This window comes from Daucus carota, chromosome 6, assembly GCF_001625215.2.
Source record: "Daucus carota subsp. sativus chromosome 6, DH1 v3.0, whole genome shotgun sequence".
In the NCBI taxonomy this organism is placed as follows: domain Eukaryota; kingdom Viridiplantae; phylum Streptophyta; class Magnoliopsida; order Apiales; family Apiaceae; genus Daucus; species Daucus carota.
Window position 1 is genome coordinate 22706141 of NC_030386.2, and position 21722 is coordinate 22727862.

Consider the following 21722-nt stretch of genomic DNA (forward strand, 5'->3'; position numbering starts at 1 on the left):
TCGTTTAGATTATAAACTACGGTTAATCTTCTTACTCTCTCATTGATAATTTCTTCCATTTGAATTTCATGGAAGTGATAAAAATTTCTGTAATTTTGACTAGTACAATATTTGTATCTTAAGCCGGAAAAGGATGTAATCAGCTTAATAATATTATTTCGACTCATGAAATGATTTTCATAATCTGGCTGATTGTATCTCAATTTGCCATTTGAAATGAAAATATAAAAATGACAAGATTTAGTATAACTAGCATCAGTGCCCGTGCAATGCACGGGCCTGGTATAAATCACTTATTTAATAAGTGCACAAACATGCTCAATAAAAGTGTTGCATGAAATGGGAGAGACTGTATACTCGTAAAAATAGCGATTAACAGAGAAAAAAAAAAAAACTGATTCAAGTGACATGCAGTAGACAAGTCTCTCTGTCTCATGACAAAGGAATAAGTGGAAAGAAACTCTCAAAATTATCAGGCCGTACAGTCCGATTCTTTTTAGGTGACTTGAGCCTTCTGGCGCTTAGTGTACTGAAGGACAAGATCCTTAAGAGTTAAGACCTTAACCTGCCACCAAAAAAATTAAAAACTAAGTCTCTACAAAGGAGTCGTTTAAGACTACTTTTGTTCTAGAAATCAGGTTCTAGAAAGGAGTCGTTTAAGACCTTAGTGTACTTGTCTTGCACTGCAGAGGGAGGGATTTCTTTTTGGCTGGACACCGAGTCATGAAACACAGGATCTGGGTTCTCCCCTTGCTGGTACTTACTTGTCAACAGAAATTGCATCAGGCATGCCTTCCCTTGAAGTAATCACGTGAGTTTTCAACATCCTTGAAGTAACAAATTCGATAGAACAGTAGTTTGTATTAGGGTACCACTATTTTCATATGCTAAATTTATAAATGGATTCATAAACTAAACCAAAACTAACTCGAGAGTCGAGACTTCAGTACTAGGCTCATATTGTCAGTTGTTCAGTATAGAAACCTAAAAAGCAGGCATATAATGTAAATATTCTATAATAACAGAAATTCAATATTATGATCAGGAACCATCATACGAGAAATTTAGAGTCAGATGGAACAAGAATACTGTAAATATATGGTTAGACCAGATCCTATAACAAAAAAAAAAAATCCAAGACTTAGAGCAGATATAAGTTGTAGAGAGAAGAAGAAACTATATTTAAAGGAATTGGAAAATTATTGCATTAGATAAACTTGAAATTTCTTGTATAAACTATTGCAATGGTCTACATTAGAGAACTATACTTGAAAAGCAGAATTTTACTATAGAGTGAACAGGTTAACAAATGAACTAAGTTTAAGCAACTAATAATGCAATTCCCGTCTCCTTACTCTCAAGTAGAAAACTTGCAGATCAATGACCTATAATTCGGCGAGGCAGACTAACTAATCTATTGATTACATAGATATGTTCCAAATCATTAACTTGGTTCTGACAGGTTACTTTCGGTGCACTAGGGTCTACAGCTAGTGAGCTATAGAGTTTCAGTGCAGTTGTCTATTATTTATCTACAATATATTTGCCTCAGAGGTGACAGATTATTCTTCTGGTTGCTTTGCCTAGACGCCTGAACTATGTTCTTCATGTTGAATTAAATGGATCTAGTGTAGTACTTTTAGTTATATATGGACAGACACAACCAAGTAGGAGTAGTTATGTTAATTGCATTAAAAAGCATACCAATTTATACTCAGGATCAAAGTAGCCGAAGGTACCAAGAACTGTGGCGGTAACACAGTTTTCATGCCCATCTGGCATGAACTTTGCAAGCCTGAAATTTGATATCTGAGAAATTCGACAATTTAACTTTGTAAGAACAGGAACATAAAGCTAATCTCTGTCCTTTATAAGAGAGAACAGAGGATAATTTACCTTTGCCTCATAGTTATCGTTCAAAAGGATATTGGTGGATTTGAAGTCCCTGTGAACTATAGGAGCTCCAATCTCTGTACTTGAATGGAGAAAAGCAAGTCCTCTCGCTGCTTCATTAAAAAGAACACTAAGATTGGTAAGCATGCACATGCACCATACCAATTACCATATCATTAATCTCAGAGACCAATTTTTGAGGGCATATTTACAGCTGCATCCTTGTTCGCAAGCTTACTAAGACACATGAGAAGTTTCAAATGGATATGTGTCTTCAGCTTATCCACGTCGGGTACATTTAGGCAAAATTGCAGAGTTCGACTGAAATCTTGCACTTGTAATGAGTTAGCCTTTCTGTCAGTCGGTTGTGCAGTTCATGCGCTGTGTTGGTGAAACAAAGTAGTAGTATTTGTTTATCTGGCTGTATATGGGAGCATAATACGGGATCTTAATTTAATAAACATAATACAGTAGACTCTTATGTAGAAAAAGAGAGGGGGAGAATCAGGAATGAGCTTATGTAAATGATATCTTTCAGCTCTCTATTTAATTATTTTTCTATAAATTCATTGTTCTCGCAAATAATCTAAAGATCTTTGCTGAATTATTACCAATAAATTTTGGGTATGGGAGTTGGGATATTTTTTCCCAGGACATCATTGAAACCAGGTTATATTTTACTAAGTACGACGATTAATGGCAACTGAAGGAGACCTGGTTTGTTCATCCACATCCATATCTTTTATGTTACTACGTTTCTATATTTGTTTCTAAGATTCATTTTGAATTCTGATAGTAACAGCAGCAAGTGATTCATTGAATAAGAAGGCAGTAGCAGCAGTACTATAAGCTCTTAGTTCAGATTTCCACAGGCCAACATACTTATATATTAGGTGCTGAGTCGTTGCTGAAAACGACCACCAGTAAGAATCTGAATGCGGTCACAATTTATTGATAAACCGAACCAATGACAGATTATTCTTCTGGTTGCTTTGCCTAGACGCCTGAACTATGTTCTTCATGTTGAATTAAATGGATCTGGTGTAGTACTTTTAGTTATATATGGACAGACACAACCAAGTAGGAGTAGTTATGTTAATTGCATTAAAAAGCATACCAATTTATACTCAGGATCAAAGTAGACGAAGGTACCAAGAACTGTGGCGGTAACACAGTTTTCATGCCCATCAGGCATGAACTTTGCAAGCCTGAAATCTGATATCTGAGAAATTCGACAATTTAACTTTGTAAGAACAGGAACATAAAGCTAATCTCTGTCCTTTATAAGAGAGAACAGAGGATAATTTACCTTTGCCTCATAGTTATCGTTCAAAAGGATATTGGTGGATTTGAAGTCCCTGTGAACTATGAACTATAGGAGCTCCAATCTCTGTACTTGAATGGAGAAAAGCAAGTCCTCTCGCTGCTTCATTAAAAAGAACATTAAGATTGGTAAGCATGCACATGCACCATACCAATTACCATATCATTAATCTCAGAGACTTAATTAATCTTCCTTTATATATAAGCAAAATAAGCTAACCAACTGATTTAAATTAGGATGAGCATGACATAGACTGTTTGTTATCTAATAGCCTGCACGACATAGACTGTTCACCAGTAAAAGTTTTACACAATAAAGCACCATACTACTATAAAGAAAAGTGACAAGAATCATAATATTATATTAATTAACACCACAGTACAATCATGTACCTCAAACCGCAGATAGCTTTGAGTATTTCACAGGAAGCTACGAGTGACCAACACAATTCTTCTGTAAATTAGGAGGAAAAAACTTTCCAAGAAAAATCAATCAAGTTCAACTCTAGCTACTATAAAATTCAGTGACACGCCCTAGATGATTACATGATCACTGCTGGAACAAAACAAGTAAAAATATTGACCTTTCTCAACCAAAATTTTAGAGCTAAATGCAGAGACTTGAAATCAAAATTCATAACAAGCTTGTCGGATCGAAGAAATAAATACATCTACAAAAATCTTAACAAAAGGAGGGTGCTGACCGATGATCCAGCCGTAACTGAACTTTGAAATTTTATCAGTTTTTAATTATATCATCCCAACAGAGTTTTTCAAGTTCCTCTCGGGAAAAAATCTAGCGCCAGAAAATCATACCAAACATAAATATGATTATATATATTCCTCACAAGTTTTAGAATTTGCGGATAGTGGTAACCAAGTAAGCTGTCAAGAGAACATACCCACACCAACAGCTGAAAAATCGACACAAGCAACACTCAAGGCTTCCACCACCGTAACTTTGTCAGGATCGCCTGAAAGCAATTTCAAAACCTGAAAACTGCATTTTCTTCACAAATCACAAATTGAAACCTTCATTCACTCTCATTCTCATCAACAAATTCACCATATGCTTTGAATAATATCACACAAACCCGACAACTGCAAAGCCAAAATTGGCACACCCAAATCAAAATATTTAAATAAAGGCTTGTCAAAAACCATTAAAAGTCTACAAAATCAAAATACGGGCTACCAAGTTGAGTAATATAAAGAAAGAAAGTAAACGGGTTCTCAGAGACATTTTAACAAAAACCTTGCAGGCATAGAAGTAAACCAAGTGTATCATACACAAAATTGATTCAAAGCAGAACATGTCTAAAATTTATTCTAAAAAACTAACCATAGAAGTAAACCAAGTGTATCATACACAAAATTGATTCAAAGAAGAACATGTCTAAAATTTATTCTAAGTACTAACAATACACACATAGCGAAAGCCACAAACAACTAAAGCAAACTATGATCACTTGAATAAAAAATAATATGCACCTTGGTAACCCGAGCGAAGGTTGTCGACAACTGACGGATTGAGAATCTGAGATGATTAAAATTGGAAAATCCCTATTTGCTAGAGAAAACCGTACTATAGGCATTAACATGATTATAACTGGAAGATGGAGGAAGTCGAGCAGGCAAGCAGAAAGAGATAATTTCTGCCGGAGAATCTAAGACGAGAATTAGGTTCGGAGCAGGCTTCGGAAGGGTTGGATAGTCATTTTACATGAAATAGATTTTTTTGAGTTTATAAACGCAGGTTCAGCAAGGAGTATTAAGTCTTTTTAGCATGAATAAATTTGCTCAGGCAAATAACGTGTTCTCGTATAATAGATATATAAAAAGTACATTGTAGATATGTCTAACAAGCTTATAAAAAAAAATACTTAGAATTAAAAGAAATTTGAATGAACGTACTTTGCTTGCTACGTTTTGCTTTCACCGCAGGAATCCAAATGTATATATAGGGATTTCAAGTGGTACAATAATATTAAAATTGTTGAATTATTATTTTAAAACAGTTGAAGTGACTAGATACTGAAAAAATTGGATAGCATGCAGCTAAATAAATAAAATTATTTGAAGAATCTTACTGTTTGACTAGACTAGACTACTCATTTTAAAATTTTGAATAGCGGCTAGGAATAGAATAATAAATCAACACACTATTTAGAAAAGGTTACATTGGACTGGCAATTCATTTCAGTGAATACATTATTTTCTTACAAGTGAACAACTTTAAAATAGACTTGACGATTCGTAAGAAAATTTACAAATAACTCCAATTTCATGCAGCCGATTTTACTAGTACTCTTTTCTAGTTACTGCAATTCTGTTTTACTTTAGAATCGTATATTTACTTCAAAGTTCTGAGCTGAATGCTCAACATCTGATCTGCTACGACATAATCTTAATGTACAAAGTGCATTTTACCGTCGCCCAAACCCCACTACAGAGAAAATCCCGCAACACCCTAAATTGTAAAATCTTCTTCGATCTTCATCAAACCCGATTTTAATAGACCCATCAGAAACAGCCGTTGTTCACCCATATTATAAAACTTCTTCCGACCAAATTTCGGATTTCCAATTCCACTCTAAGCATATATAATTATTATTTTTAGAATTCATTCCTAACACCAATTTATTTCAATTCCAGGGTGGTGGAAAATATTAAGTCCTGGAAGCAATTACTGGAAAATGAAAATGCTGCTGGTCCAGCTGTCATTAATAATAGTAGTTGACAAGTTATACCATGCGTCCATGCTGGAAAAATATATGACTAACATGATTTTCTCCTCAGAAACTAGAATCAATTTCCACAAGTGGTAAATATTACAACAGTAACAATAATTTGCTATTTTCAGACGATTATCAAACCTATCACCGTCGCAATAGAAAACAGAAGCTTCTCGTATGAGAGCTAAATTTAAAAAAGAGAAAAATCACAAACTTTACAAGTTTCTCATACAAGGCTCAAGAAAATTTACGTACTGAGGTCTCCAGGAGATGATGTGCCATGATATATGGATAGACTTCATAAAAAGCAAAGGCATACAGTTTAAACCATCTTCAAGAACTGAACTCGTAGAAGAGATAAAAATAAGAATCACTTCAAAGTTCAAATGTTGATCATGCCCCTCCCTCAGACTCAAGAAGCTCCATCCAGGCCTCACACCAAAATTATCCTCTGAAGAAGCTAACTGACATCTTGATTTCATCTTATTGCATTTGGGGAAGAATTACAAAGTCCCATTAACTCGTAAATGAAATGGAGGGCCACGACAGAAGATGGGTTCATCAAGCAATTTACATTTTGCACGAGCCCTGAGAACTTCACTAGCATCATCAATCACGGCAGCAGCTAAGAGTGTGTACTCACCTGGGACCATAAAATAAAGGGAATATGCATGCTTGATTTCCTTAAGTGGAGGTACCTCCATTTTGACACCACTCAAAGCACCTAGATTTCAAGGGAATTGGGTGCATCAGTACAATTGTCTGTAAATTGATTTCAGTATAAATTCATACTACTATTCATCAAGAAACTTGTCTGTAGATTGATCAATGTTGTAAAAATAAATACATATCATTTCCACCACCGAGTTATTAGTAGGGGGACATGAAGAACGTGAAACAATAATGAAACCAAACTATACTTCAGGTTTTAGTTTGATATGAATCACAATTCTTGATATGATTTTGGGTCAGTTTAGAATCATAATATAATATATATATATATTATTAAAGCTAAACATGCAAAAGTTTGGTCGTTGGTTTGTAGTCCGGTACAGTGCATAATAACTGTTAGATCATCTAATCAAATTGATTAGACCACTATATTGAATTTTTTATATATCACTATCTAAGATGCTATTAAAAGTTTAAGGTTCGAATCAGCATATTAAAATATTCATATTATAATATCTATCAAATATACTAAATAAGATTAGAATCCTGTAAATAACATATTATACATATAAATTTATATGTATTATTTGGTTCTGAAAATACAGAGAGAGTATATTATCATATTTTATTTTAATGTTATTGACATTAGATTTATTAAAATTATATAAAATATTTTAAAAAAATATGAATAAAGAACACTTGTGCCAGGCACGAGTTATAAGCTAGTACTTTATATATAACTTTTTCTTTTTTTTTTGAAAAATATGGGTATACCTGCAAACCTATAACCAACCAAACCAACCCTCAATTTTTTTAAATGGTCTTTTATGATTTATTTTTTCTTTAGACAAAAGAAAACAATAGTACAAAATTCAAAATTGAACCAATCACCCCGTTGCAAGGAACGAACCTAGACAAATAACTAATATTGAGAAGACAAACAAGTGTAGGTAATTTAACCAACACCCAATACAACAATAGGATTAGATACAAACAATACCTTTTCCCAATCATAGTGCCATCAATAAGAAATGCAGATTCTTAAAAATGGAAATGCATACCCAATTTTATATTGGGTAGCGGTCCACAACAATCGGTTGCTGTGGAGCGCTTAACCAACACCCACATCCTAGGCCGTTGGATGCATATCCAGCGGCCAGGATCATATTAAAATTTTAATATGTCCAGCGCTGGACGAGTGGACGGGGATTCCCATGTCCAGCGCTTGTGTTGGTTAACCAGTCCCTGGCATACGGCTGCCAGGGACCTGGTCCCTTTTATATTACCATATTAGAAACATCAAAAGTAAAATTAAAAATCTATTCAAGGTTGTTTGCTCAAGTTATTTTAAGTCATGCTGTAGCAATCTATTGCATTTAATCTTTTTTCCAAAAAGCAGAAAGAAAAAATGAAGCTAAAAATCTTCAACTGCTTAAAACATTTCATTTTCCATTTTTCTTTAAATGTTTTAAAGGTCAAATAGATGATTAGATGACGATTTTGGGTATAGTACCCATGTTGCAGCCCATGAACATTGTCCTAAATATATGTGTGTGTGTGTGTGTGTGTGTGTTGTTTTTAATGCATTATGTAATATCTCCTCATCAGGCTAAGAAAAGACAGGTAATCCCTACCCCAACCAGCTTCTTCCCTCAACTAGGCGCCATCATCGACAGCTGTCAAAAAGACACTAGTGAAGAAGGTGGAGTGGTGGACTGCAACTCCAGTAGAACGGAAAAACTGACACTGAAGAAAATCCAGATATACTAGGCTAAAGTTCAGTTTTCCTTTTACATGCGATGTACATTTACATGTAGACCAGCATAATACAAAGTCACAAATTTTTTTCATTAATTTTCATTCTTTTAGGCTTTAGCGCTTATCTTCTAGGTGCCCGGTGCAACTTCGTCAGATGAAATACCTTACTACCTAAAAAGAATACTTATCCAAATTTAGGCAAAAAATCTGGACCCTAAGGAAAATGCATATACACACACACAAATGCTACTCAGATAGAAGAAGCTAAGTTGACTCTGACCTGCCCATAGAACTGTCGCCTTGTTGCCTTCAACACAATTCTCACCAGCTACATCTCTGCATGTAATACTAAGACTTAATTTAATTGTATCCATTGTGTTATTGCGAACAAGAACTTCCATAGGAGTCATGTCATTTGCCACTACAGAACCTTTTACAGCAGAAGAGTTATTTTGAACATCAGATCCTGTAACAACTTCTGTAATACTTTTGGCAATCCTAAAGCCAAAGGTCAGCGGATCTGGTAGCAGCACATCCATTACGGATGTTTGAAGGGCTGCCTGTATTGTATCCTTGATATTTAATTCCCCGGAGCTATTTCGTCCAGATTGCCACCTTACCTTGATTCTTGAAATTAAGTTCTTGATAGAAGCATTCAGTTCAGCTTTCATATTCTTCTCCGAGAAGCTTGAGCTTTTGCTACTGGCAGGAGCATTTGTCGAATAATCTTTTATTAAAAAGTTACCATCTAGAACGGGTAGTTTAAAATGTTCTAGAGGTATTAATACTCGTGCAGTGTAATCTCGGTCAATTCTTGTTTTAGGATAATCATACTCCGAAATATCACCATTAACCACAGCAGAGTTCTTATCATTACAGTTCTCTAGCTGGACGGAGACTCCAATCTCAAAGACAACGTCAGTTGGATTAGACAACTCAAGTTCAAGAAAGCGTAGACCCCAGCTTCCTCTATAAGGATCAATTTTTACCAGTTTATCCGTCTTGCTTTCAGAATCATCAACTACCTCGGTCAAGCCACCATCCATTTGATCTACACTAGGAGGGTTGTCACCAACATGTGCAGGAATTTCCATTGCAAGCAAACGAGCTTTTACAAAAGATAAACCCTGCAACACGCAGATGTTTAATGGGGTCACTAGGCGTCGCCCATAAGCAGATGATTCCCCTGGGTTAAGCAATCCTGCAAATAAAATCTTGCTGATAAGTATTGTTCTTCAGATAAAAATCAACCAAGGATTACAAGACATTATCACTTCCAATTAGATTCTCCGACACAATCATAACAATCAGGTCAAAAAGGCGTTAATTCAGATATAGTATGCTTACATGATCTAAAGATCGCTTGTCTACTTTAGAGGGGCTACTATTCCAATTCAATCACTACATATCCTGACACTGTTTCATCTTCACTCAACTTAATCTCTCATCTTCTGTAGAGGAAATATATTTGGGAAAACTTATTATTTGTAATATAAAGAGAGTTAAGTTGTATGGAGTGCACAATTAAACTGGAGTCTTGGAATACCATTTATAATTATTTTAATTTGATCATAAATAATATCTTTGATTACCAAAATTTATATATAATTTATCATTTATAATTAATCTTAAACATCATTATCAATTAATCACTGACATCCTCCAACTTTAACGATCATTAAGATAATTGTTCTGCTTATTAATTCTGCTTATTAGTTATATTGTAGAACATTGTGCCCGTGCGATGTATAAAAATAATTGTTCTACTTGTTGATTATGTTGCAGAACATAATCTTTAGGTTATCGGATGTTTAAAAATATTGTAGAAGAATATATATATATATATATATATATATATATATATATATATATATAGTCTGCCGCACACGGAAATAGGTTTTGATGGTGATATTTGCGCAGGTTACTTCTGCTCCTGAGAGGTTTTTGTTAAACGGACGCTTTAAAAGAAGTGGGAAACTTCAAATAATAAAGATTTTATAATAATTTTAAAAATTTTGAGCAGCTGCAGAAAGGCATTAAAATGCGAAAAAGTGTGAATAGTAGAATATAATCTGTTTAACTGATGAACGAATCAAAGAAAATACTGTAAACCAGCAAAATAAGATGGTGAAGAATGAGAGTAATGCAAAGTGCTGGCTGTCATATCCTTAGATAATATTAACGTAGTCATAAATTCCTATTTAGTAACTGTGATGAATTAAGGATGTTAAAAAACAAAGGAACAACTTTGAGCAGCCTTCAAAAGTATGGTATTATAGAGATAATTTTCAAATATCTTATTTCTATGATTTCACCAGAATCACAAATATCAGTGACGAAAAATCTATGCACATTCATGTGACACTTACCTGCATAATGGATCATCAACAAAGGGCTGCTTCCATCCTTCGCTTGCCTTGCTAGATTTCCATGTGAGTTCTTGTTTAAATTTTCAAGATCCGCTGAACCAAGCTGCCATGCTTTTAGGGTTACTGGTATAGTCACTTCTGCTCCCGGTTTTAAAGGAAGCACAGACTTTAGCGCTTCATAAGCAATTGATATGACAGAATCTTGATTTTTTCCTGATAACGATATATGCGCCTGCTCAACTGATACTGTACCTGCATTAGCCACGCTAATCCATATTTCACGTATCTCACCTTCATATAATATGACAGCACCGTCACCACCTACCACATGAGATACTAGCAATGGTAGAGGTGGCACCACCGAAATAAATGGAACAGATACATTTTTCAACTTTCCAGATCCACAGCAACGGAAAGGATCAGAAAGTACAAGCCCTTGTGCTGCTCCTAGCAGCAGGTTATCAACATCTTTAAAAAAATGCTCAGTGATAACACCAAAACAATGAACTATGCATCCAGGAATTTTCACTTGTCCCACTTCAGTTGGGATTCCTGATAGCATGATCACTTTTGAGGAATTAGGAGCCAGATTTACACTGATAGGAAAAGCATCGAAATTGCTAGAATGCACTGAAAGATATATACTATCAACATTAAGATCAAAACCGCAAGGATTTGCCAATTCTACCAACACTTGCACCGGTTCACCAACAATCCATATCAGCTCCTGCTTACAGTTATTAGTTGACTCCCCTTTGCTGAATGGTGTATAAATGAAAGGTCCAGAAGGAGCAGATCCAGCCCACCAATCCTCTCTAGCTGGATTGCGTTTGATAATGTCAATTTGGGAGTTATGGAGAGGAAAAGAATGCAACCTGGTAGCATTTAAAAAAAAAAGTCAATACAGCCGAGCATCACATAAAGAGGATGATGTAAAGGTATGTGAAGTATCAAATCATTAAGAACTTTATTTTGGTATGTTGACAATAAGTATATTGTCTAACATTGAGATATGTTCATATGTATACAGGAAACGATAACATTTAAATTATTGCAATATAAACATCAATGTCGACAGAACTGGAGTATTTATCCCTATTCTAATTGTATTAGCGGCTCTCGATTCTAGGCCCGGATGATAAAACAATCCCTTGTCCACCCACTTACCACTTCTAAATTAATCTCTCAACTCAGATCTTGAAGGCAGACATGGATATGACACAAATTGCATTGTGCAGAATATAGAATGATATATGTATCAGAGATTAGTATAATTTCATATGGGAATTTTCATATAGCCTTGTCAACAAGCATCCTTCATAACAAAGGCCGAACCTATCGTTTTACAACAGAGATTGGGAAAGCCAAACTCTGGATTTAGCTGGCTGAGTCCACTGAGCTGGGGGTCTATAAAAATTATTAAAGGCAGTTTAAAAGTAGAACTGGAAGTACTGTGCTTAATTCATACTCCCTCCGTCCCAGTCATTTGTATACAAATGGCTGGGACACGGAGACCAAGAAAAGAGGTAAAAAATGAGTAAAGGTGGGTGAAAAGTGAGTATAGTGGTGGGACCTATTTATATTTAATAGTAATAAATTTGAGATAGTGAAGAAAAGTAGTGGGTGTAATAGTGTTTATATTATTATAGAATGGAGATAGTAGGAGAATGTAGTGGGTGTAGTAGTGTTTTATATTATAAAAAATTACTATTTTGGGAATGTATAGAAATGATGGGACATCCCAAAAAGGAAATTGTATAGAATTGATTGGGACGGAGGGAGTAATAGCTACTGCAAACAAATTCAAAATATCATGATCACTAATTCAACTCAAATTTCTTGTAATGGGTTCTAATTGACTGGATGCATATCTACATGATACATGTACCTTTTTTTGTGCTAATTAGGAAACATATACTTAAAAGACTACTAATTAAAAAAAAATTAAAAAGACTGCGAATGATTATGATAAGAATTTTACTTGTTCCTAATATTTAGTCTTTTGCTAAATACACTGTATGCCACTTCATGGCATCAAAATAAATAAATTGAACAAAATAAATGACCAATTCTAATTCACAACATCCATTTTTCCCTTTTTGATTTGCTTCTGCGTCTTAGTTACATACTTATCCTGTTTTGATTAGAAGTACCGAGGGGTCTTTTGATTTGCGGAGTGGTATAGGGTTGGACTCAAGAATCGGGTTAGGATTGTACAGGGTTAAGGTATCATTTTTGATATCATGTTTTAAATTGAGTGCTAGAATGAATCTGTTTAATTTTAAATATTATTATGTTATTGATTAAATTACATTATTTTTATTATATAAAAATTGTAGATATCTTTTGGGATTTTCTATAGTGTGCCCAAGGGCACACAATAATCCCTAACTCCAATAAAAATAGCTCCTTTTGATTGGTGGATGAATAATAAATGAGAATGACCCCCCTGCATTCACATCAACTCCACCAATCAGAATAGGCCATTTTTATAGAATTTAGTGATTATTGTGTGCCCTTGGGCACACATTAGAAAGACCGATATCTTTTTATTAATATTAATTTGTACATAATTAAATTTTTTGTTATTTTTAAAGTTTTTTGGAAGACTAAATGAAAGCAACATTAAGAATGATACTCATACCACCTTCTCATAGCCACCTCCCCCCTTGGGTTTCAAAAACTCATACCTTGGGGGTTTGAGGCATGGTATGAGAAAAAAAAAAAAAAAAGTTCAACCAAACATGAGGTATGGATTTGGTTGATTCTACCGCATAATTGATTTCTTACACCACCCAACCAAACGAACCCTGAAGGTGGGGATCTACATGCCTCAAAATGCTTCAAGGAATCTCAGTATAAAACATCCATTAATTGCAATTAGAATTGCAATCAAGACAATGTGTCGGGATACAACACACAGTTATAAACAATTTTGTCTAATTAAAGAGGTCAATAATTATTCTACCAAATATATGAGTTGAACACATAATATTTTGAACAAAAGGTTGTGTTCAACACATTTATACCAAGCAAAATGAAACAAGTCTAATGCCAATAATAGTAATCACGGATGAGATATACTATCTAATTTGAATCTTCATCAATAACGTTTTGAGATAACGATCCATAAATTGTTTAACAAGAAAGTCCAGTACCTATTATTTCAATTACATGACAAAATTGTCTATCATATATTTTCAAACAGATACACATGCGAAGCGTGATTGACAAACATGTTAGCGTTTGTAGATTGCTCAACACAAACTTACTGCTTAAGTTGCTTACAACAGCAATCACGTACCAGTTAGCCCTATAAGAATATAAGACATCAATATACATTGAATCAGATATTTATTTTCTTAAGTTGTTCATCCATAACCTTTTTGCGGGTAAACCTAATTCTTCTTTTGTGTGTGTGTGTGTGTGTGTGTGTGAGAGAGAGAGAGAGAGAGAGAGGCATCAATACACTTTAGTATGAGGTCCAACAGAATGAGAAAGGAACCATTTTTGGTTATATCAAGTTGTATCTCGGAATAATCCTCACAAATCTCTTCTTTAATAAACATGCATACATATGCATATACTTGTATGCACATGAAGGAAACAACCTAAGTGCTATAATTGATCCTTAAAATAAACTTCAAGTTCCAGCATATACCTTATAAAAGGCAAGGCAGGGTCAGCACACCGAGTTCCTGAAGGAAGTCTCTCAGCAGAATTTGCAAGAGCACTAGCAAGACCATTTTGTCCAGCAGGAGTTATAAGAGGATAATAAGATCTAAGTAGACGGGCTGCTGCACTCCACCCAGCAAGTGGATCTCCCGCACGAACAGCAGAGAGAAGTATCTCTCTTAGTACAACCATCTGCAAGGTGCTCCACTGGGACTCGAATAATGAGACCACCAAATGATGATGCATTTTACTATTGTCAGCCTGGTCGACATCAATTTCCTTGTAAACATCAAAAATTAAAAATAAATATAATGGCTTAAACTGTATGGCAAACTGACATAAACAAAAACACATAATACTCCCAAGTAATGCAACAATAAAGACAACCTACAGAAGCCAGCCCCCACAATGAAGTACATTTTGACATTTTTATATATCATCCTAACTACTAAAATTGCCCTCAACTACAGAGTATATTCTCTAACCAAAACTATTTATTCTATATTTCCACATTAATATATGTAACTAGATAAATGTTCTCAAATTACGAAGATAACAAATAAATATAACAGACGCATGATTTTCATTGGTTGTCAGTTGTGATCGGTATTGATGGTGGCCTCTTAGGATTTCATCACTAGATCAGTAGCATATGGGTACTAGTTCTACAATGACTGTATAAAAGCATAATTTGGACTAATAATATGACCTATGATGGAAACTCCGTCCCTATAATGAGTGTATGGGGAATGGCAACCAATCACACTGAACATAGATAGATTGAAAGCAATTGAGTAGCAGCACTGCAGCGACACAAGACAAATGAAGCCTAACATTAACCATCATGTGTCAACTATAAGCAAGTAATCACTCCTAAAACCCCAATATCGTGACATGTTCATAACAAGTGAAACAAGAGGATTTAACAGGTGATGACTGTATCCTAGTATCAGATAAAGGCGAATGCAACTTAGAAAATAAACATGATAAAATCTATCGGTGATCTTTTCAGTTCATCTTAATATTTTACTTGCTAATCAAGCAGAACTAGAGATCAATGAAGCCTTATACTGGTGATGCTTTATTTTACATACCAGGTGACTGCAGTAAATTTGATAATTTTTTATTTGTTTGTCAAAGATATATGAACCATCAACTGATTTTTCCAACACCTCAAGTTTTTGTAAGATTTGGTCTACTGGTCGTCCAACAATTTCTTACATTTTAAAAGCAGTGGCCTGACTTTTAATGATTACATCAGTATCTACCAAAACAAGGCCAACTAACAAATCTGTTAATCCTTAATAGCAAATCTCTTGAACGATACATAAAACTTGGGTTTATATCCGGAACAACAAAATGTTATTAACATGTTCCTAACTTCCAACAAGAATGAAGACAGATATATCACTCAGCAAGTAATGTTAACAGTAACTAGCAGATAATAAATGAGACTAATGGTGGCTCTTAAATTATAGAGAAAGAGATCCTCCAATGATTTCAACTCCTGAACTAGCCCAAAAGTTCAGGTCAAATATGACCTAATGACATATCAATATATCCTTCTCATACTATGAAGTCTGGGTTTATTTTACAATACCTTAATTGCCTAAACTGCTAAACCTACGACTTATAAAGCGCAGATGAGTTTTTACGAATTTCATTTCTCTTACAGCCAGTAGATTAGTATTTCCTCATACAACTCATGTAGCTAATATTTGTATAAAGTGTCGCTGAATAGATCCATCTACTAAATTCTTTTCTAAAGTACTGTGTGTTGTTTCTTGAAAGAGGAAATTCAAGGAGTATCTACGATCAAGGCCCTTACGGTCCTCTACTCCTTTTCTTATATACAATACATGGCCTAATATAGACAAGGATGCCCTGTATAATCCTTTTACCCTGACCAGAGAGACAGGAACAAGCAGAGCAAAAGAATCGCGTCCATGTATGTTCCCTACATTTCCCATAAACAAGTACTTGTGCAGGGTTTTATGTTGAGGGTTTTTTCTCTATGAAGATGGATTTACGCTATAATACGTCTTTTTAAAATTAGGTTCTGTAGAGGTCGGAACAAGATAAATAGGTCTTAGTGCGTTGTGCCTGCTCTACTGCTCTATGAGATATATAACCCAATTGCAATTCTTCGAAATTCTTTATTTGACATTCAACTATAGGGGAAGTGGGACCCAGCAAATAACATGTCCAACCATAGGGGTTGAGACTTGAGCGCCACCGTTCCTTTCACTGAAGAATGTATTCATGGATATTAAAAAATATACCAGAGGTTCCACTAATGAGCTTCAATGAAGCCAAAGCTGTCCTTTAAATACAATTAAAAACATCACCAAAGTAAAAGCCTTAGGACCAAGGAAAAAAAAATACTTTATCGAGTTTAATATTTTATTGTGAGTAAAAATACATTGTGTTCATTATGTTGAGATCGAGAATAATATTACTTTAATAAGTTTATTACTTTATCGATTAAAACTTACTCGAGGTTCGACTCTACCTGTATTACACTTGCTACCCCTTTGCAATACACTTAATTCCCCTTTGTAATAAACAAAGAAAATCATCAACAGCACATAGCAGGAACACTAATTATTCAACTACCTCCTACCCTATATAAAATATGAAGTTAAATTTTCTTTCGTAACAAACATCCCAAGGCAGACAAGTTGTATAGAACTCACAGATTGGGGGCGATTTTTCATGGTAGAAGCTCTACTTTGAACACGATAGGCTTTAGTAGTCATTGCCAACACTTGCATGGCACTAATAGCAGCTAAACGATTTTCTTGTTGCATATATAGCTGGGCTACTTGCCTCGAAAAAAATGCAGCTTTTCGCTGATAACCTATAGTTCCGAATAAACGAGCTATTTCAATGTATAAGATAAGTCTATCACTGGCATCGATTAATGATTTCCCTCCATCAGCAGCAGTAGTCAGCAACTCAACAACCTCTTTGGCCTGCACTCTTCTGTATGGGACATGAGAAGTCACAAAAAAGCAGAATATGTCCTTAATTCATGAACCTGTTCTATATTTCACCAACCTCTAGTTAAACAATCATAAATTATCGAGAGGGGGGTGGGGACAGAGAGCTTTTAACCTAAAATAATTTTAAGCTTGCTCATTGAGTTTCCAGCAATGGCTTCTAAAGTAAATTTTGAAAAGTAGTGATGAGGTTTTTTTAGTGGATTATGTTTGTTTATAATTTGACTTGAAAATATTGACATTACCCTCACTGCCTCACCACAAGCATCTTCCAGTATTTTTATTTTTATATTTGTTAGATTTTCTACAACTCAGAAGTTATACAAGCATCCAAAGAGATATTAATTTCTATGGAAATAAATACTTTAGACTTCAAGTAATAAGTTACCTGCTAAGGAATCTCGCCAATTTTAAGGTGGCCTCAAGTTCAAAGCTTAGGGGAGACACTCTGCAGCAACATCACCAATAAGACAACCATCAAGAACTTTCACATGTAATGGAAACATGACATACGTAGAAAAATCAACAGAAACATAACTGTAGGCTTCCATTATACAGCAGTAAGCCTCAAATATAAGCTCGGAAACTACACAAAGAAATTCAGCATATACCTCTGAGCATTGTCTTGTATAAATGACTTTCTGTAGTGCAAAATGACACTATTGTATCGATACTTGACTTCATCCTCTACAGCAGGATCCTTTTGTCCCATTCTATCTATCTGTGAGCAGTAAGATACGCATTAGGTATACATGCACTTTTGGTTTATTCAAGATATAAAAATAGTGCATGCAACTTTAACATATTGTAATTTAAAACTAATTAAACAATATAAATGACTTACAAATGCATTATCCATGTCAATTCAAATCCATATGCAAATAGTATGCATGATACTTCTAATATTATCCTCACCACATGTGATTTAACATATTTTTTAACTTTCTTTACTGTTTAATATTATAGTAAGTTACATATTATCAATTAAACTATCCGAACAGATAATAACTTTTAAGTAAGAGAAATGAATTTACTTGTAAGATATGAGAACTACATGAGAAATATTAGAATTAAGTATCTATGAGAGTGGAAACTATATGAGAGAGACTGAGCACTTGAAAAGAAAACTTGCACCTTACAGTATTGTGCTTAGTTGTATTACAAGTTTACAACTAACCCAAAAATGACTTTATAGTCTCGAATACTTAAACATCTTGCAATGTACCAACTACCAAATTAAATATGCAGCACAGCGTTAAAAATTTTCTCGCATCTGTAAAAATATATGGCAGCAAAATAGTACAGTATATACAATAAATGGTGAATATACTTCTATAAAGTTACTGACACTATGAGGCTGTTTGTCTGAGTTTAAAATTTTGACTTATGACTTAACGTGACTTAATGTGATAACTTGGAAGTTAAAATGTTTGTTTGGGTAATTTTGACTTATTCATGACTTATGGGTTATTAAAAATGTAACAATAAAAATAAAAGTGATTTATGAATAACTTATGACTTATGGGTAACTTTAATAAAAAAAAGGTTTTAAAAAATTAAGTCACTGAAAAACGTACCTCAAACTAACTTTTGTTTTAAGTCAGTTTTTGGCTTAATCTGACTTTAAGTCGGTTTCAGGCTTATTATACACAACATATATTTTTCAGCTTAAAGTCAGAAACAGCTTTAAGCCGGGACAAACAGGCTCTATATTAGCTCGGGAAAACAGAAAATTTTTCAGAGGGATCATCTATGAAGTGAATCATTTTGATTATTATATCTAACCAAAGAGTAGGCATAGTTGTTCTGTTTTCTACATAAAAGCTCTTAAATCTCATGGAAATTCCCTCAATAATTGTATGTGATATAGTTAAAACACCACATAGCAACTTTAAAAGAGTACTGTGTATAATTGAAGATACACACATAAAGAACTGTATGCTGACGGTCAACCTATATAGCATGTAAAGATAAGCATATAAATGCAAGGAGCCACTGACAAAGTGGAAATGTAGTAATTATTCCTGCACACGTTCTCAGTCATACCTAATTACAGAGCCACAGACAGCTTAAATAGTTACATGTATTTAAAAAATATTATTTTTTTACTCTTGTACAGAATAAGCTGACCTGATCCTATATATTAATAAAAAAAATCCTTCGATTATATTATAGAGGATGCTTACCAACAATGCACAAACACTACCCTCTAGGGCGCCAGCATACCAAAAATAATCCCCAGTCAACCTGGAAAGTTCCAAGGCAGTCGAATAATGGGCATTAGCATCTACAGGTGATCCTGACAACAGACAATAATCGCCTATTGTTTTCTGTGCACGGCCTAGTCTCCGTTTCTTTGCCTTGATCACCTGCATTATGACCAATTTAGACACCCGTGTAGAAAAACTTGAATTCTAACCTTACTGTTTGAGATTTATGAGAAGTGATAAATAAAAATATACAAAATCAAAGCTTCAGGAGACCTAAAAAAAAACCTCCTCTGAAACGAGACTTGCTTGGGAATCTAGAGGTGTCTTCAGAATCGTTCCACCAGATTCTGCTTGAAGAACCCAATTCTCAAATCCCATCAATAAAGAAGCAGCAATATCTTGCACAATTGTTTGTAAGTGAAATTCCAAAGTCTGCCGATCAGCTGGTGGAAACATAATCAGGCTGCCTTCTTTTTTATTGTCGTGCTGCTCTAGCTGAACACAGTGAAGCAAGCAATGCAATGAAAACCAAACAGTGGAGATGAAATAATGTAATGCCTATGAATATTTCATGAATATAATGCTAGAGAATTTTCAGACCGTCAATAATGAGAGACTAAACCCTGCTTCTTTAATGAGATTGGACCTAACTAGTGTAGACTTATCATGGCCACCACATTTTGAAATGAACAAAATAGCATCCATTTGCCATATAATATATAATTTACATAACATGGTAAGTGCCATATAATAGCATCAATGTACCAATCTTAAAACCATAACCTAATTAAATTTTACATAAACACACACACCATAGCACATCATAAGTCAACATTGCAAGTCAAAATAAAGCTCTCAGAACAATTAGACATATAAATCAATTATAGCATCAATTTAATATTACTGGAACTGAAACCGTCGCATATCAACACTAAAAAGTTAACTAGCATCAATCAACAAAACCGAAACATATCAAATTACACGCAAATCCAGCAATTGATGAAAACAAACTCATAAGAATGCATTATTAACCAATTAACCCTAGAAATGTTAACAACACCAAATTCACACTGACCTGTGAATCAGCCGGACAAAATGCGAAGCAGCGGTGCACAATTGCCGCGGCATACGGCTTACACGCAGCCTGAAACTGTTCAGTAACCGAATTGAGATCAGGCGAGGACGGACAATGACAAATGCCGATAACAGCGTGAATTTTGCGGTTGGATTGAAAATCCTCCCACGGACTAGGCGGAGATCCGCCGATCATGAACTTGAATCGGAGACTGCCTGATTCCCAGGGCTGATTGGAAAAGGGAGATTTTTGATGCTCGGTGTAGAATGAATTGATAGTAGAGAGATCGATCTTCTGGTGGCGATCGAGCATAGAGACGTAATCGCGGAACAGAGATGGTGCGATTTGGCCGATTGGGAGGACGGCGATTCGGATCATGCAGCTTGTCTCGATGCTCACGTCGGGTTCCATGGTTCCCTACTCTCTCTCTTTCTTGGGGGAGTGGGTGGTTGTGTTTGAGGGGATTAGTAACGTTGGTTGCTGCTACTGGTCAGTGTGCAGGAACTGGAAATGGCATTAACAACGCGCGCGTGTAATGGTCTGAACTATTTTATGGTCGGTAGGGCAAGGTTCTAAACCTACACAACCAATATCACAATTCACAGTTTACAAGATAATACTCTCTCCGTCCCAATCAATTATATACATTGGGATTGGACACGGAGACCAAGAAAAAGTGTAAGAAATGAGTAAAGTTAAATGAAAAGTTGGTAAAGTGGTGGGACCCATATAGTTTTTAATACGGTTTGGCTAGTGTGTGCCCATGAGCACATGCTAAGCGCGAAATTTTTTGTATTTGGGAGATTTTGATTGGTGTGGTTGGTGCATTTGCAGGGGGATCCACCATTATCATGAAATAGGAGCCAATCAAAATGATCCAAGCACAAAATTTTCCGCGCTTAGCATGTGCCCATGGGCACACCATAGAAAAACCGTTTTTAATAATAGATTTGAGATAGTGGAGGAAAGTAGTGGGTGTAATAGTGTTTTTATTATTATAGAAAGGAGAT

At 34.9% G+C, this 21722-nt stretch overlaps 2 protein-coding genes across 45 annotated transcripts; both read right to left on the reverse strand.

Moving 5' to 3' along the window:
- Positions 1-223: 223 nt before the first annotated feature.
- On the reverse strand, positions 224-5072 carry LOC108192829 (probable serine/threonine-protein kinase PBL28). 41 transcript variants are annotated; one of them, XM_064079616.1, is made up of 10 exons: positions 4708-5057; positions 4119-4317; positions 3610-3670; positions 3203-3316; positions 3011-3115; positions 2084-2214; positions 1897-2003; positions 1705-1809; positions 664-827; positions 224-565 (listed from the first exon to the last, which is right to left on the reverse strand). In XM_064079616.1, exons 4-9 carry the CDS (start codon positions 3211-3213, stop codon positions 783-785), a joined length of 504 nt encoding a protein of 167 aa, XP_063935686.1. In that variant the 5' UTR covers positions 3214-3316; positions 3610-3670; positions 4119-4317; positions 4708-5057; the 3' UTR covers positions 224-565; positions 664-782. The 41 variants fall into 41 exon arrangements, 29 of the variants coding, with proteins under 29 accessions (XP_063935686.1, XP_063935689.1, XP_063935688.1 ...); XM_064079619.1 differs by having other exon boundaries at positions 3203-3319; XM_064079618.1 differs by lacking the exon at positions 3610-3670 and adding an exon at positions 3921-4012.
- Positions 5073-5976: 904 nt separating this feature from the next.
- On the reverse strand, positions 5977-21311 carry LOC108227496 (trafficking protein particle complex II-specific subunit 120 homolog). 4 transcript variants are annotated; one of them, XM_017402664.1, is made up of 10 exons: positions 20713-21311; positions 19944-20132; positions 19614-19796; positions 18039-18148; positions 17816-17875; positions 17122-17410; positions 14412-14704; positions 10751-11625; positions 8662-9582; positions 5977-6675 (listed from the first exon to the last, which is right to left on the reverse strand). In XM_017402664.1, the coding sequence occupies exons 1-10, from the start codon at positions 21121-21123 to the stop codon at positions 6455-6457; spliced, it is 3552 nt and encodes a 1183-aa protein (XP_017258153.1). In that variant the 5' UTR covers positions 21124-21311; the 3' UTR covers positions 5977-6454. The 4 variants fall into 4 exon arrangements, with proteins under 4 accessions (XP_017258153.1, XP_017258152.1, XP_017258151.1 ...); XM_017402663.1 differs by having other exon boundaries at positions 14412-14686; positions 19923-20132; XM_017402662.2 differs by having other exon boundaries at positions 17122-17407; positions 19923-20132; positions 20713-21310.
- Between the last annotated feature and the right edge of the window lie 411 nt (positions 21312-21722).

What these genes read in the sequence shown, in the direction of transcription:
- LOC108192829 (XM_064079625.1), bottom strand. An exon ending in TTGATCCTGAGTATAAATTG is followed by an intron (nt 2,215 to 3,010) that starts GTATGCTTTTTA and finishes GCAAGATTTCAG; the next exon opens with TCGAACTCTGCAATTTTGCC. An exon ending in ACGATAACTATGAGGCAAAG is followed by an intron (nt 1,810 to 1,896) that starts GTAAATTATCCT and finishes CGAATTTCTCAG; the next exon opens with ATATCAAATTTCAGGCTTGC.
- LOC108227496 (XM_017402661.2), bottom strand. Translation starts at nt 21,123, where the DNA reads ATGGAACCCGACGTGAGCATCGAGACAAGCTGCATGATCCGAATCGCC. An exon ending in TTTGTCCGGCTGATTCACAG is followed by an intron (nt 20,133 to 20,712) that starts GTCAGTGTGAAT and finishes CACTGTGTTCAG; the next exon opens with CTAGAGCAGCACGACAATAA. An exon ending in ATACAAGACAATGCTCAGAG is followed by an intron (nt 17,876 to 18,038) that starts GTATATGCTGAA and finishes ATGTTGCTGCAG; the next exon opens with AGTGTCTCCCCTAAGCTTTG.